The sequence below is a fragment of the Myxine glutinosa genome, chromosome 2 (assembly GCF_964187855.1).
Source record: "Myxine glutinosa chromosome 2, kmMyxGlut1.1, whole genome shotgun sequence".
NCBI classification, from domain to species: Eukaryota; Metazoa; Chordata; class Myxini; order Myxiniformes; family Myxinidae; genus Myxine; species Myxine glutinosa.
Genome location: NC_136262.1, coordinates 96,118,913 through 96,134,265, shown reverse-complemented (window position 1 = coordinate 96,134,265; position 15,353 = coordinate 96,118,913). Strand labels below are relative to the sequence as shown.

The 15,353-nt window shown below is 45.7% G+C and overlaps 1 protein-coding gene across 4 annotated transcripts in view; it reads right to left on the bottom strand.

Annotated features, from left to right (window-relative positions):
- Window positions 1-15,353, bottom strand: part of LOC137421555 (mucolipin-3-like) — a 64,220-nt gene that overhangs the window by 22,937 nt on the left and 25,930 nt on the right. For all 4 annotated transcript variants that reach the window (XM_068107731.2, XM_068107728.2, XM_068107730.2 and 1 more), the window contains exons 8-11: window positions 13,211-13,329; window positions 12,490-12,639; window positions 9,748-9,849; window positions 7,568-7,690 (exon numbers count right to left, since the gene is read on the bottom strand). In XM_068107731.2, coding sequence (XP_067963832.1) covers window positions 7,568-7,690; window positions 9,748-9,849; window positions 12,490-12,639; window positions 13,211-13,329 — 494 coding nt within the window. The remainder of the gene's footprint in view (window positions 1-7,567; window positions 7,691-9,747; window positions 9,850-12,489; window positions 12,640-13,210; window positions 13,330-15,353) is intronic.

Sequence of the window (15,353 nt, the reverse complement as noted above, 5' to 3'; positions counted from 1 at the left end):
GTTGACCTTTAGTCCTCAAAAATATGGAGGATGTTCTCGGACCACAAACTACCATTTGGTGAAGTTTCCTGAAGATCCGTTTAAAATTGTGACCTGTAGGCAAGTATAAGTGAGCGGACAAACAAGCAAACAAACACAAACACACAAACCAAAGTGATCAACAACAGTGTCCAGTGCCCACCCTCAGGAGAGCCAGGAAACAATATCTCTCTGTTCTCAAGACCGAACTCACTTATCTGTCTCCCTCTTCCAAATCCGTTTCTGGTGTTTGTTCCCCCTCCATCTCCTCCTTTACCTCAAACAGCTACACAGCTGATTCCGCACGTGAAAAAGCTGAATGCCTCAACTCTGTTTGCCTCAAAATCTTGTGTCCCAAACCCATCCCGCTCTGTACCCACCGTACCCAGTCGTACCCAGCTGCTCCTGGACTCTGTGTCCTTTCCTCCTGACAAGGTGGAAAAGTTGTCAACCCTCGACTCTGATTCTGCAACTGGACCTGACGGCATCAGCCCACGGGTCCTAAAATCCTGTTCTTCCGCTCTTTCACTCCCTCTCTCTGTTCTCTTCACCCTCTGTTTTGCTCAAGGTCATCTGCCATCTGCTTGGAAATCAGCCAACATCACCGCTTTGCACAAAAAAGGTGCAAAAACAGATCCTAACAACTACAGACCAATCAGCCTTCTCCCAATTATCAGCAAAGTCATGGAATCCATCATTGTGTCTATCATTGTGTTTTAGCTCTTTCACGAGCCTCGATACAGTATTAAAAAAAAAAAAAAAAATTGCTTCGGATATGAAATCTTTCCTCTTCTCCAATGGCTTGATCTCTGATCATCAATTTGGTTTCAGACCAGGTCACTCTACTCTGGACATGCTGCTTCTGCTGTCTCAACAATGGATGGAGGTCCTCAATTCCAAACAGGAAATTAGAGCTGTCTCCCTTTACATATCATGTGCCTTCGATACGGTCTGGCACCCCGCTCTGCTCACCAAACTCTCCTCCTTTGGTATCCATTGAAATCTCCACGCATGGCTGGCGGACTTCCTCTCTAGTCGTAGTCAATGTGTGGCCCTGAATGGATTTCTCTCATCTCCCCTTCCTGTTCAGTCAAGTTCCCCAAGGCAGTGTTCTGAGCCCCGTGCTTTTTCTGGTCTTCATCAATGATCTCTCTGACTCTTCAAAATGCTCTCTATCTCTTTGCTGATGACTCCACTCTCTGCCACTCCATTCCTCATCCCTTAGATCGGCAGTCTGCAGCCTCCTCACTCTCTGCAGGCCTGGACAAAATCACAGACTGGGCAAACAAGTGGACCATGTCTTTCAATCCTGACAAATCTCACACTCTTACGATTTCTCTCCCAAAAGACCAACTGGACAACCCTCCCATCCACTTTCTGAATAATCCTCTCCAAGAAGTTCTGTCACTCAAGCTTTTGGGTCTCACTATCTGCCATGATCTTTCCTGGGAAAACCACATTTCAAATCTGGCCTCCAAAGCCAGTCGCCGACTGGGCATCCTCCGTCGTGCGAAGTCCTTCTTTGGCACACCGGAGCTCACCACATACAAGGCTTTCATCTGCAGCTCAATGGAATACTGCTCTCCCCTCTGGGCTGGTGCTCCTGCCTCACACCTAGCTCGTCTTCACGCTGTTGAAACCAACGCGTTCAAAATCATTGGAATCTCCCGCGATGAAGCTATCTCCGAGGGCATTTCACTTACTCACCGCAGGCAGGTTGGTGGTCTTTTCGTCTTCTACCGACTCCTCTCCGGCCTTGCTCCCCCAGCTCTCTCTGGGCTCTGTCCTGTGGCCTCAGCAACTGGCCCGGTTGATAAAATGTATTGCCAAAAACAAAAATTACTTGTTGATATCGTCACGGCTGAGGCTCACTAACGTGTTATGCCTCAGTGTCGAATGTTTTATGAATGCCTCCATGGATTTCCAATACGGTCTTCTACTCCTGCATTCAGCAAAATTAATCTACTCGCAAGCATTCCCCAAGGTCGCCCAAATTCCCCAAGGTCGCCCAAATTCCCCAAGGACTCCTCTCTGGCCTTGCCCCCCCAGCTCTCTCTGGGCTCTGTCCCACAAATATTCCTACAGGTCACACAAGATCTGCCTGCAACCCTCTTATGGTCAAACTGCCAAAATCAAGACTCTCTGCTCACCTTCACTCCTTCATTCCTCTTTTCTCCTGCCTCTGGAACAAACTCCCTCACTCTCTTCAATCCCACTCCTCCCTCCAGGTCTTTAAAACAGCTGTTCACCACCATCTCTTATCTTCCCCCATCCAAAACCTTGATCTTTTCTACCCCCACTAATTTCACCCCAAATACACTTTTTTGAAATACCAACTTCTTTCCTGGAAGTCCTTGGTGTCTGTGTTTTATACTTCTCCCACCCCCCACACCCCTTTCCACGCCTCCTCCCCCAAGCCCTTTCCCTCCCACACATCTCCCGATGTCCCTGCTCTCAAATGTTGTGTTTGTGTGCTTCCCCTTCTCTCAAGTAACAAACAGACTCAAGTGCAATACCTTCTCCTCTGGCGAGGGTAAAAATGGAGACCCATCGGTTGGTAATGGCTGGTGGTCATTAAAAACCAGTTTGTTTTGATGAAGAGTTTGTAAGTGAGATTATCAACATCCTGGTCCAATTACAAAATTCCTGCCCAACCTACAGGGCCGCACTGTATCAGCTGCATTCCCAAACAATAACGCAAACCCACAGCCGTGTGCTGATACGGGAGAAGCTGAAGTTTTCCACACTATTGCGAATGGACAAAGGTAAAAACAATTTGAATAAAAATGTTTTGCCCTCAATATTTCTGCACATACCAAATGTCAGTTCCCAGAGCAATACCAATTTCAGGTCAATGCTGGCTTTATAGAGTCCCGGATACAGCACAAGATGCGCATTTAACATGGAAAATTGGACGAAAACACAAAAAGCAACACAAGGATAACAATATAATAAAAACTAGAACGGCACTCAGTAGAGAGCATACCTCCACCTGGTTGGCCATATTACTCAATGGTGAAAAATCACTTTTAAAATTCTACTAGCTGGATCCGGATCCAGATCTTCACCAAAATTGAACCGATTCTTCCTCGTCACACACACACACACACACACACACAACCTGTCCTACAAGTTTCGTCCAAATCCATCCACAACTTTGAGATATTTTGTTCACAAACAGACAGACAGGGGTGAAAACATAACCTCCATCCACCTTTGGTGGTGGAGGTAAAAAAAAACACGACGCATCCGGTCCGGGAAACTTGTCTTTGGCAAAATGGAAAGATCAACTGCCGATCAAACTAACGTGTGCAGCAGACGCCAAACCGGAAGTGGTTATGTTTATGTATAACTTTGTTTGTTGAGGTTAGATGCTGCTTGTAAAGAGTAGAGCAAGATAAATGCCGGAAGTTACATTTTACAGCCTATTCGAGTGTTTCCACACTCAAATCTAATATCAATTTTGGATTGGCAGTTTGGCTGGTTGTATCCTGCTATGCAGGTGCAAGGAGGGAAGAGGGATGGAGGGAGGGAGGGAAGAAGAGGGGGTGGAAAGAAGATGGGTGGAGGGAGGGAGGGAAGAAGAGGGGTGGAGGCAGGGAGGGAAGAAGAGGGGGTGGAGGGAGGGAGGGAAGAAGAGGGGGTGGAGGGAGGGAAGAAGAGGGGTGGAGGGAGGGAAGAAGAGGGGTGGAGGGAGGGAAGAAGAGGGGTGGAGGGAGGGAAGAAGAGGGGTGGAGGGAAGGAAGAAGAGGGGTGGAGGGAGGGAAGGAGAGGGGTGGAGGGAGGGAGGGAAGAAGAGGGGTGGAGGGAGGGAGGGAAGAAGAGGGGTGGAGGCAGGGAGGGAAGAAGAGGGGTGGAGGCAGGGAGGGAAGAAGAGGGGTGGAGGCAGGGAGGGAAGAAGAGGGGTGGAGGCAGGGAGGGAAGAAGAGGGGTGGAGGGAGGGAGGGAAGAAGAGGGGTGGAGGGAGGGAAGAAGAGGGGTGGAGGCAGGGAGGGAAGAAGAGGGGTGGAGGGAGGGAGGGAAGAAGAGGGGTGGAGGGAGGGAGGGAAGAAGATGGGTGGAGGGAGGGAAGAAGAGGGGTGGAGGGAAGGAAGAAGAGGGGTGGAGGGAGGGAATAAGAGGAGTGGAGGGAGGGAATAAGAGGAGTGGAGGGAGGGAAGGAGAGGGGTGGAGGGAGGGAAGGAGAGGGGTGGAGGGAGGGAGGAAGAGGAGGTGCAGGCAGGGAGGGAGGGAGAGGAGGTGGAGAGAGGGAGAGGAGGTGAGCGAGTGGAGAAGGCGCAAGTGTGTGTGGGCATATGCACACAGGATCATGATAACAGGCTGAGGTAGTAGCTCCAGCAGGCAATTGGCTGGTTGTCAGGAAGGATGCCAAGGTGGTTTGGAGACGAGGAAGAGAAAGTTCATGGAAATTGCCCCCTCACACTTTAATGGCTACAAATAAAGAGTTGGCTTTGGAAAAGGACAGAACTCGTGCCCAAAATTCTAAATTTAGACTCACAGTGGTCTTAGGCCTCACCTCTGCAAAGGGATGTTTACACTACTTTATGGAAGGAATGTGGCATGGAAGTGGCGATGAGGAATGGTGGAGCTACAAACAACGGTGGAGCTGCCATCAGCTTGAAAGAGAGCAGTGCAAGTATCCCAAAGAAAAAGGTCTTAGGAAACAAATCGTGGGAATCCTATTAAAACAACGATTCATTCCAAACTTCCAGAACTTGTAATTATGTCACCTGCATGGAAGCAGAATGAAAATGGTGAACCCCATTAGACTCACCAGGTATTTGGGTAATTTGGCAAGCGATGTTAAAAATAAAAAATAAATAAAAAACACCGCACCCGTGTGAGAAGGAAGCGGTTAAGTTTGGCATTTCGAATACGAAATAGGCAAAGAAAGCCTCGAAACGAATGAAACCTTCAGAATTGCCCTATAGAACCCATTAGAATTACCTTTTAGAATTACACATCAGAATTAAACACGGTGGGTTAGTGTTCCTCTTCTTCATTTTTTGACAGACGGATGGAAGAACATAGCCAAATATTGAAGCGGCTTCAGCACTGAAACGGTGTTTCAAAAGTCCGGAATCATAGGAAATATTTGTAATATATATATATATATATATATATGTTGGACAATGCCCTTGGGGTTTCATATTGCAGATATCTATTCCTCACGACATTATCTCAACCTGATTACATCACGGCCGTGATTGGCTGAGTTATGTTGCCATGGCAACCATATTGGAAACTTGGCTTGTGTAAAATAAATACCCTCATGATTCTGGACTTTTGAAACACCCTGTACATCGTTTCTCCAAATTTCAAACAGAGAAACTTTTACAGACGGATATTCTTGGAGTAGATCAAGTGATTTGCAAGTTAGCCAAATCCTTAAAGTTTCAAAGCACAGTGCGAGATGTCCAATCAACCTTGTCGGAGAAAGAATAATCTTCAGTCATTACAGACCGTGAGATCATTCAAATCAAACACTTTCTCACGAGCAGACAATTACAGCTCCACGGACTAGTATTGCTTACTTTGGCCTCACCAACACGGACTCCAAACAGAAAAATAGGCTATATGAATATATTCAGTTCACAAATGTGTCACTCCTCCGATTAGATGCTACAAATGTCAATGTGTCGGGTGCATGTCGAGTATGCATGATGTGTTCTTAGTGTGGAGAGAATTGTATGTACATAATACATCAACATCAATGCATCAATAAAGACGTCAAGTGCTGCAAAGGCGAAGGCCTCAACAGCACTGCATTCAAAAAGTTCCCAGCCAATCACAAAGCCATCGAGACCGATGGTGGGGTGACGTGAGTGAGTGGGGTGAAGGTAGGGATGAATGCCTCAAGGGTGGGGAAGAGGACTCATTTGCGGAGGGAGGGAGAGGGGATGGAGGGAGCGAGAGGGAGAGGGGGAGAGAGGAGGTGCAGGGAGGGAGGGAGGGAGAGGGGAAAGAGAGAGGGAGAGGAGGTGAGCGAGTGGAGAAGGGGCAAGTGTGTGTGTGCGTATGCACACTGGATTATGATAACAGGCTGAGGTAGTAGCTCCAGCAAGCCAGCACGGGCAGTGTTGCCGATTGATGACTTGAGTGTCCCAAATGAATCAATATCGCACTAGCCCTGTCAGTCGGGCAGCGGTTCAGAAGCGAAGTCCAGCGAGGTAGTTTGAATGTGGGATCAATGTGGGAGGGGGAGGAAGAGGGGTCGAGGTGGTGCAGACGTTGCAGAGGAGGAGGTTGGAAGTGTTGTGTGTGCAGAAGACCAGATGGAAAGGGGACAGGGTGAGGAGGTTGATGGGAGGATACAAGCCGATGCACATGGGTGGGGATGGAATGAATAATGGCATGGGAATAATAGTATCGGAAGAGATCAGCAAGCAGATGGTCAGAGTGGAAAGATTGGAAGGATGGATAGTTATGGCGTGGGTGGTGATACAGAGGCAAATGGTGTGTTACGACGGTATAAGGGCCACAAACGGGAAGGACTGGGGCAGAGAAGCAGGAATTCAGGAATGCACTGGAGAGGATAATGGGAATGGTTGAGAGGGAGGTGATGCTGTGCATTGCGGGGGACTTCAACAAGCACGTGGTAGGAGCAGAGCCGAGTGAAGAGGAATGTGTTGGTAAACTTGGTTGTGGAACAGGGAATAGAAAGGGTCAAGAGCTGGTGGCGAGGAATGGAATGGCCATAGCTGGTTGATTCTTTACCAAACGCAAAAGGCACAAGATTACCAATAGGAGTGGACAGCAAATGAATGAATGAATGAATGAATGATCGTTTTAAGGCCATTTTCCCCGCTAGAGCGTGGGTTAGCCTTGCGGGCCCCATGACAATCATGGTTCCCTGTTTGAGGCAATGTTTTTATGGCCAGATGCCCTTCCTGGCACCAACCCTTAGTCGCCTCTAACGATGCGCAGGGATACGGTGTACCTATTCTAAATCGGGGTACACACCGGGATAGAACAGAATTGAACTTGGTTGTTGTAAGGAAGTGACAGTTGTGGAGGGTTAAGCATTGTAAGGCAGTGGTGGTAGAGCATGTTACCACGCAGCACAAGTCTGTGGTACGGATGAAGAAAAGGAGGGAGGTTAACAGCAGGTGTCAGAAGGTTATTAGGTGGGGGAAGTGTAGGGGAAGCATCGCTGAAGAGTACAAGGAGAGGATGAGGGCCAGGTATGAGCAACTTAGTGAAGAAGCAGAATGCATAAAGGGGACGGAGGAGAAGAGACGTTGGGATTCTGGGGAACCTTAATGAAAAAACTTCCAACACACCTCAGCAAACAAAAATAACAAAAAATTCCAAAAAGAAAAAAAAATTCAACCAGGAAACGATCAATGTCATTGCAGGACGTATAATTCATAGCCGGACATCACTACTAAGATGTCCAATTAGGCATGAAAGACTTACCATGCTCGTACTGAAATAAAATTAATGTGGCGATTAAAAAATTAATGAAGAACGAGAGAAAATATAGAATAAAATGTGTGATTTGCAAAAAATAAAACCGTGATAGCAGACAGAGTGCAATGTATCTTACTTTAGGATGATATGGGCCCAACACGACCCATCCACAGAAGCAATACCCCAAATAGATCATCCCAGCACAACAGCAGAACCGCATGACGCTGGGTAATGCTGCTCGCATCGTAAGCACAAGGATCTGTATGCACAGAGAAGAGCAAATAAATACATCATTCTTTTATAATGAACTAAGCAGAGAAGTGCACCCAGTGGAACAAGGCAGGGAACAGCAAAGCACACCCAACAAACCTGGGCAGGTTCACGAGGTGAAGAGAACACACCAAGGAAAAGCCGAGTAGTAGCCTTTTATTATATTAAAAAAACAAAAAAACACACACACACACACACACACACACACACACACACACACACACACACACACACACACACACACACACACACACACACACACACACACACACACACACACACACACACACACACACACACACACACACACACACACACACACACACACACACACACTTTTCACATTTTGTTATGTTGCAGCCCGATGCTGAAATCGTTTAAATTCATTTTTTCCCTCATCAATCTCCACTCAATACCCCATAATGACAAAGAGAAAACAGGATTTTAGAAAGTTTTGCAAATTTATTAAAAAAGAAAAAACTGAAATATCACATTGACATAAGTATTCAGACCCTTTGCTATGACACTTGAAATTTAGCTCAGGTGCCTCCCATTTCTCTTGATCATCTTTGAGATGTTTCTACACCTTGATTGGAGTCCACCTGTGGTAAATTCAATTGATTGGACATGATTTGGAAAGGCACACACCTGTATATATAAGGTCTCACAGCTGACAATGCATATCAGAGCAAAAACCAAGCCATGAGGTCGAAGGAACTGCCTGCAGAGCTCAGAGACAGGATTGTGTCGAGGCACAGATCTGGGGAAGCCTACAAAAAAATCTCTGTTGCATTGAAGGTTCCCAAGAGCACAGTGGCCTCCATAATTCTTAAATGGAAGAAGTTTGGAACAACCAGGACTCTTCCTAGAGCTGGCCGCCCGGCCAAACTGAGCAATCGGGGGAGAAGGGCCTTGGTAAGAGAAGTGACCAAGAACCCGATGGTCACTGGCTGAGCTCCAGGGATCCTGTGTGGAGATGGGAGAAACTTCCAGAAGGACAACCATCACTGCAACACTCCACCGATCTGGGCTTTATGGCAGAGTGGCCAGACGGAAGCCTCTCCTCAGTGAAAGACACATGAAAGCCCGCTTGGAATTTGCAAAAAAGCACCTAAAGGACTCAGACTGTGAGAAACAAGATTCTGTGGTCTGATGAAACCAAGATTGAACTGTTTGGCCTCAATTCTAAGCGTCATGTCTGGAGGAAACCAAGCACCACTCATCACCTGCCCAATACCATCCCAACAGTGAAGCATGGTGGTGGCAGCATCATGCTGTGGGGGTGTTTTTCAGCAGCAGGGACTGGGGGACTGGTCAGGGTTGAGGGAACAATGAACGGAGCAAAGTACAGAGATATCCTCAATGAAACCCTGAAACAGAGTGCTCAGGTCCTCAGACTGGGCCGAAGGTTTACCTTCCAACAGGACAATGACCATTAGCACACAGCCAAGACAACGCAGGAGTGCCTTTGGGACAACTCTGTGAAGGTCATTGAGTGGCCCAGCCAGAGCCCTGACTGGAACCCAATCGAACATCTCTGGAGAGACCTGAAAATGGCTGTCCACCGACGGTTCCCATCCAACCTGACAGAGCTTGAGAGGATCTGCGGAGAAGAATGGCAGAAAATCCCCAAATCCAGGTGTGCAAAGCTTGTCACGTCATACCCAAGAAGACTCGAGGCTGTAATCGCTGCCAAAGATGCTTCAACTAAGTACTGGGTTAAGGGTCTGAATACTTATGTCAATGTGATATTTCAGTTTTTTCTTTTTAATAAATTGGCAAAACTTTCTAAAATCCTGTTTTCTCTTTGTCCTTATGGGGTATTGAGTGTAGATTGATGAGGGAAAAAATGGATTTAAACGATTTCAGCATAAGGCTGCAACATAACAAAATGTGAAAAAGTGAAGGGGTCTGAATACTTTCTGAATGCACTGTATATAGATATAAGCGGATATAGATTTTAGAAAGAGTACATTGAAGAAACATTTATTTCCATTTCCTAGAAGCAAACGCTAAACAATCGACCAACAGGTTGCTTGTACTTACATTGTACGTCTTAAAGTAACTCATGTACTTGATAACTCCAACCCACACAAGAAGAGTAGACGTTCCCAAGAATATACTGCAAATATCATACGATGCAGTCATCTGAAATGCACAACAGGACACACACACACAATAATATTGCAGTTGCTGCAAAAACCAAAAGCAATAGAAACAAGAAAGAGCAATCAGAGATTGCGGACCCTCGCCAAGACGTTTTTGTGTGGTTTGTCCTTTGGGTCCTCGGGGTATTTTGGGTCCTCTGGGTATTTTGGGTCTTATGGGTCCTTGGGGTATTGGGTCTTCGGCCTATTTTGGGTCTTCGGCCTATTTTGGGTCTTCAGGGTCCTCTGAGTCTTTAAGGGTGTTAGGGTTCTAAAGGATCTTTGGGGTCTTCGGTTTTGAAGGTGTCTGGTGTCTAAGGGCTATAATGGGTCATCAGGTTTTAAAGGGTCTAAAGGTCTTATGAAATTAATACACATGCTCACGTTCTGTGCAGACAACACGTGGACCCAAACGCAATACACTCTTCTCTGGCAAGGGTGACAAGAACAGCACTCTGTAGAGCGCATTCCTCTGCCAGGCTGGATAGTTTACGTTTTGTCTCCCACAGATCGGACGGAATTGCATTCAGACCTGAACCGAAATCGAATTGGCTTGTTCTTGTCATCTAACTAGCTCATCCACTAAGTTTTGTCAGAATCCATCCACCACTTTTTAAAATATCATGATATACAGATATATACAGACTTGGCATTTAATATGGAATCTTTTTTTTGTGGGGGTGAACTTACTTTTCAAGATGACGTAGAACCAAAAGTTCATTGGAATTATGTTGAAATTATTCTAGATTTTGTTAATGTGACCTTTAAAAGAAACAAAAACCACATTTGACATTTCGAAACAAATAAATTGATACTTGAAAGTGATGTAAACTGATATTGCACTCAATTCATGGACAGTACTGTGTTAAACTTCTGTACGTTTTCCAGAAGTATCTCTTTATTTTGCACATTAGCCAATTTGTTTTTAACAAAAAGAAAAGTTAAATTACGACTGGGATTACGGACAGTAAAATTACAGTTCAGTACTTCGTGTAACCCCCACGAGCATTCAGGAGAGCACATACACGTTGAGGCATGCTGTTCACGAGATTTTCCAAGGTTTGGACTGGAATCGCTTGCCATGCAGTGACAATAGCCTGCTGCAATTCACGCACAGAGGTCGGCTGCTGGTCCAAGTGGTCGATTTGATGCGTTAATTCTACCCACAAGTTCTCTATCGGATTCATATCCGGGGACATGGCAGGCCACTCCATATGCTCTTCACCACGGTCAGCAAGAAAGTGTTGGATCATGCGATTGTCATTTGGAAGACAAAGTTTCCTCGAAAGGCTGCACGAGCAATGTTTCTTCCAGAATGGCCCTGTACTTGAACTGGTTCAGGTTTCCATTCAGAATAACCAGGTCAGTTTTGCCCCCTGCATGAAAAGCAGCCCAAACGGTCACCCCACCACCTCCAGCTTGGACTCTTGGCACTATACAATCTTTGTTGTAGGCTTCATGCACTTGTCTGCACACTCGGACGCGGCCATCTTGACGATAGACCAGAAATCTAGACTCGTCACTGAAGATCACGCGATTCCAGTGTCCTGGCTGCCATTGACGGTGCTCTCTGGCCCACTGCAATCGGCGCTGGCGGTGTTGTCTGGTCAGGCGTGGCTTTCTCAGTGGACGCCTGGCACGATAGCCTGCTTGAACCAGTCGTTGGTTGACTAGCCTTCTGGATACAGGCACATTTGTCAGTTGCTGCCACTCAGCCCTAAGCCGATTAGCTGACTTGGTACGGCCATTGCGGACTAACCGGTGCAGCTGGCGATCATCCCTCCTTGTGGTTCTGCGGGGACGTCCTGGCCTCGGTATTGGAGTAGGGACACCCCTCTGAGCATTTCGTTTCAGGATCTTTGACACCTGACCTTGAGTGATGCCATACTGCCGAGCAATAGCACGCTGTTTCATGCCGTAATTTCATAAAGCCACCACTCCATGAGAAACAGCATCGTCGAGTTGACGGACCATCTCCAGAGGAAGCGGCAATAACTTTTGGAGACGTGCAGCAGTTGTTTTCTACTAATACAGAACGCAACAACCCTTGTATACCCGACTGTGAAGCCAATCATCAAATGCACCTGTCCGTACATTTTGCCACGCCACCTGTGATATAATCATGTTGTTGACTTCTTGCTGCGACAGACAATCAGTGACATCATTCTTTTAACAAATAAATCACCAAAGTGTAAAAGAAACTCACCAGATTGATATACTGTGTTAAGAAAGTAAACCCAAGTCAAGAAAAAAAAAATATTCCATATTAAATGCCAAGTCTGTGTATATATATATATATAATTTTTGGTCCCATCTCTCAATGGTGAAGCATCACTTGAAAAATTAAAACATTCTAGCATCTGTATCTTCACCAAAATGAAATCAATTCGTTCTCGTCACACACCCAACCTGTCCACCAAGTTTCGTCAGAATAAGTAAATAACTGACATATTGGGCTCACAGACAGTCAGACAAACAGTGGCGAAGGTAAGAACAAGATGTTTATAGCCATTCAAATGAAAAAAAATTAGAGCAATTTCTGACAGCAGTTGGGCATACTGTATTATGAAATGGTTTAAACAAGAGTTGAGCAATCAATCTTCATCATCATCATCACTAATGCAAACTTTTTTGCCTTTACCTTGCTTTCAATGCCAATCTTCACAATGGACCCGATGATGGTGAAGATGTCACTGATAATGATGAGAATGTACCAGCCATTTACAAACTCCAGCCTTCCTGCCCAGCTCACTGGGTGGTCATAATGCAAGGTGTAGAATTTATGAAACTCCTGTCAAATAAAATTATACCGTGTTAACAAACATTCACTGCTGGTGTATGTATGTATGTATGTAATATGTATGTGTATTTCCGAGTGTATATATACATACATAGAGAGAGAAAGAGATATGTACAGATATGTATATATATATATATATATATATATATATATATATATATATATATATATATATATATATATATATATATATATGTCGGTACATCCCACTGAAAGACCACCTTCAAAACAAGGGAAAAGCTTACCGTCCCAAAAGAGAAAGTGGCAATCTATTTATGTACACAAAGGGTTGGGGGTCAGAGGACAAATTGAGAAAAGACAAGGGAGGACAAAAGAAGAAAAAGGAGGATAAGAGGATGAGTGAAGTAGAGAGATGTTTTGTTCCATGGCAAAGTTTGGGTGAGATTCCACAATATTTAACACAAATAGATGGGCTTAAACCCCTCTCTCAAAACAATTTTTTTTCATTTTTCTTACTCTAGATACTTGAAATTTAGGCACATTATTTCTCATGGTTATCACATAGACACAGACACAGAGTTGACATCAACACAAGACGTACCTGACTGAGCTTGAGGCTGCGAATGAGTGACCGAGTGCACAACAAAAATGACACGGCACATAGTGTCATCACAAACCCATCAAAGACCATCATATACTGAGTGCTCGTTTGGACCAAGGCTAAGGAGGGGTGAATATCAAGGGTAGGGAACAACAATGACAATTATTTTGAAAGCAGGAGTGCGAGTTGAAAATAAAATTTCAAATAAAAAGGAATTTGAAAAACAAAAGCTCACGGATGGAAAGAGGACGAATTGTCAATACAGGATGCATTTTATGTTTTTTCATATGGTGCGATCTGAACTGGGCCAGCCAGTGTTCAAGTGGCATTACACAGCAGAGCCTGGTCTAATAACTTTCTTCATTACAAAAAAAAATCAAATCAAATCAAATCAAATCACACACACACGTTTTCCTCCCCCTCTCCCATAATCTCCCCCCCTACCTCTTCCCCTTCCCCTTCATCCCTCTCCTCTCCCCCCCCTTCATATTCTCATCACAAAATGACTCTGCATTACCCAGCAACGCCGGGTACCTTTGCTAGTAAATAAATAAAAACCATTACCAAACATTTAAATAACAATAAACCTCTTCCAGAAGCTGTAAAAGTTTGCAGTACCTCTTCATCTTCCTCCTCCTTCAATGAATAGCGGCATTTTTTTGGTTTCGGATGTAGTTATTAAGTGTTTAGTCTTGATGTCCGTGGTGTCCCACTTTTTGGGTAAAAAAATAAAAATAGTTTTTTTTTTCATTATAAGGCAGAATTGCAAGTGCGACCAATCAGCTAATATTACGAGTTGGCTATACCGGGAACCATCAACGATCTCCGATCACAGCCCTCTAGTTATAGATGGTACACATCGTAGTCGGAGGTAAATTGAATTCCACCAGAGGACCTGGGTACGGCGGTGGCGAGGGAGCCGGCATGACTAGCTTGTGTCCGCTGGGACAGAGACGACTAGGAGCTGTGTCGAATAAATCAGTTTCGAAGACAGTCAAGACCGACCCGAGAACGGCAGCTTTGATGGGACGAGATGGTGGTCGGTGTCACGCCGTTCGACTTGCATTTGGGCGACCGGGGTCTGGCGCTTGATGGGATTTGTGGGCCCCATGCTGCCAGGTTGGAAAGCCTGGGCTTTGATGGACCTCCTTCTGTAGAGCTCCGTTCGTTGAGAATGAGAGAGAGCGAGGTGAAATTGAGGATTCCTGCCGTACGCGGAGGCTTTGATGGGGCGGAAGGCTGTGCACGTGACGACCTAGGTCACGTGGATCATCTGGGACGTGGCCTAGTGACTTGCTGGCTTTCTCCTACTTCGTCATGCTGGGAGCGAGGGCCCAAGATTTGGCAACTCCCTTTAAGCCACGTTATGCCTGCAGGGAACCGGGCTCCGTAAGATCCAGTAACACGCTGAATACAACAGCCTCGTGGGCGGCTTTGGTGGGGGAAGGGGAAGGCGCCCATGGCTTGATGGGTTTTGCCGACTCTAACCCATCGAGGACACACACGCACGCACAGGGAAGGGGCGTGTAATTGGGCGGACCTGAGTGTAATGGGGGCCTGAAATTTAGCGGACCAGAGTAGAAGGGGGACCTGAGATTTGGCGGACCAAAGTGGGTCCGGGGGGCTGAGATTTGGCAGGCTTCTCCCTCCCTCCCCTCCGGCGACTCAAAATCTATCCCCACCATGTCGCTTTGGCTGAGTTCACCCTGTGTAGGATTGTCCTGGATGAGTCACAGAAAGAATAATAAGAGGAGTCAAGAGGAGTTAGTCAGTGAATAATTTAGAATTGGAAAGGTTGCTAAAATGACTAGCTGCCCAACATGGTACTGCACTTGGGGGGGAAAAAAAGAAGAAAAAAGAAAAGAAAAAAAAAAGAGCCAATTATTCCTCAATTATCCATGGCCGTGCCATACCATCAAATGTAACAGGGCCCACCCACATTAGATGTGAACCTCTTGTTACGTTTGATTTCAATTAAAGATGGATAGAGATAGATATAGAGATAGATATAGAGATAGATATAGAGATAGAGATAGATATAGAGATAGAGATAGATATAGAGATATTAAAAAAAAAACCCCAAAAAAAAAAAACCTTTAGAGGCCATTTTTCCCCGCAAAGCGGGGGTTGGCCTTTTTCGGGG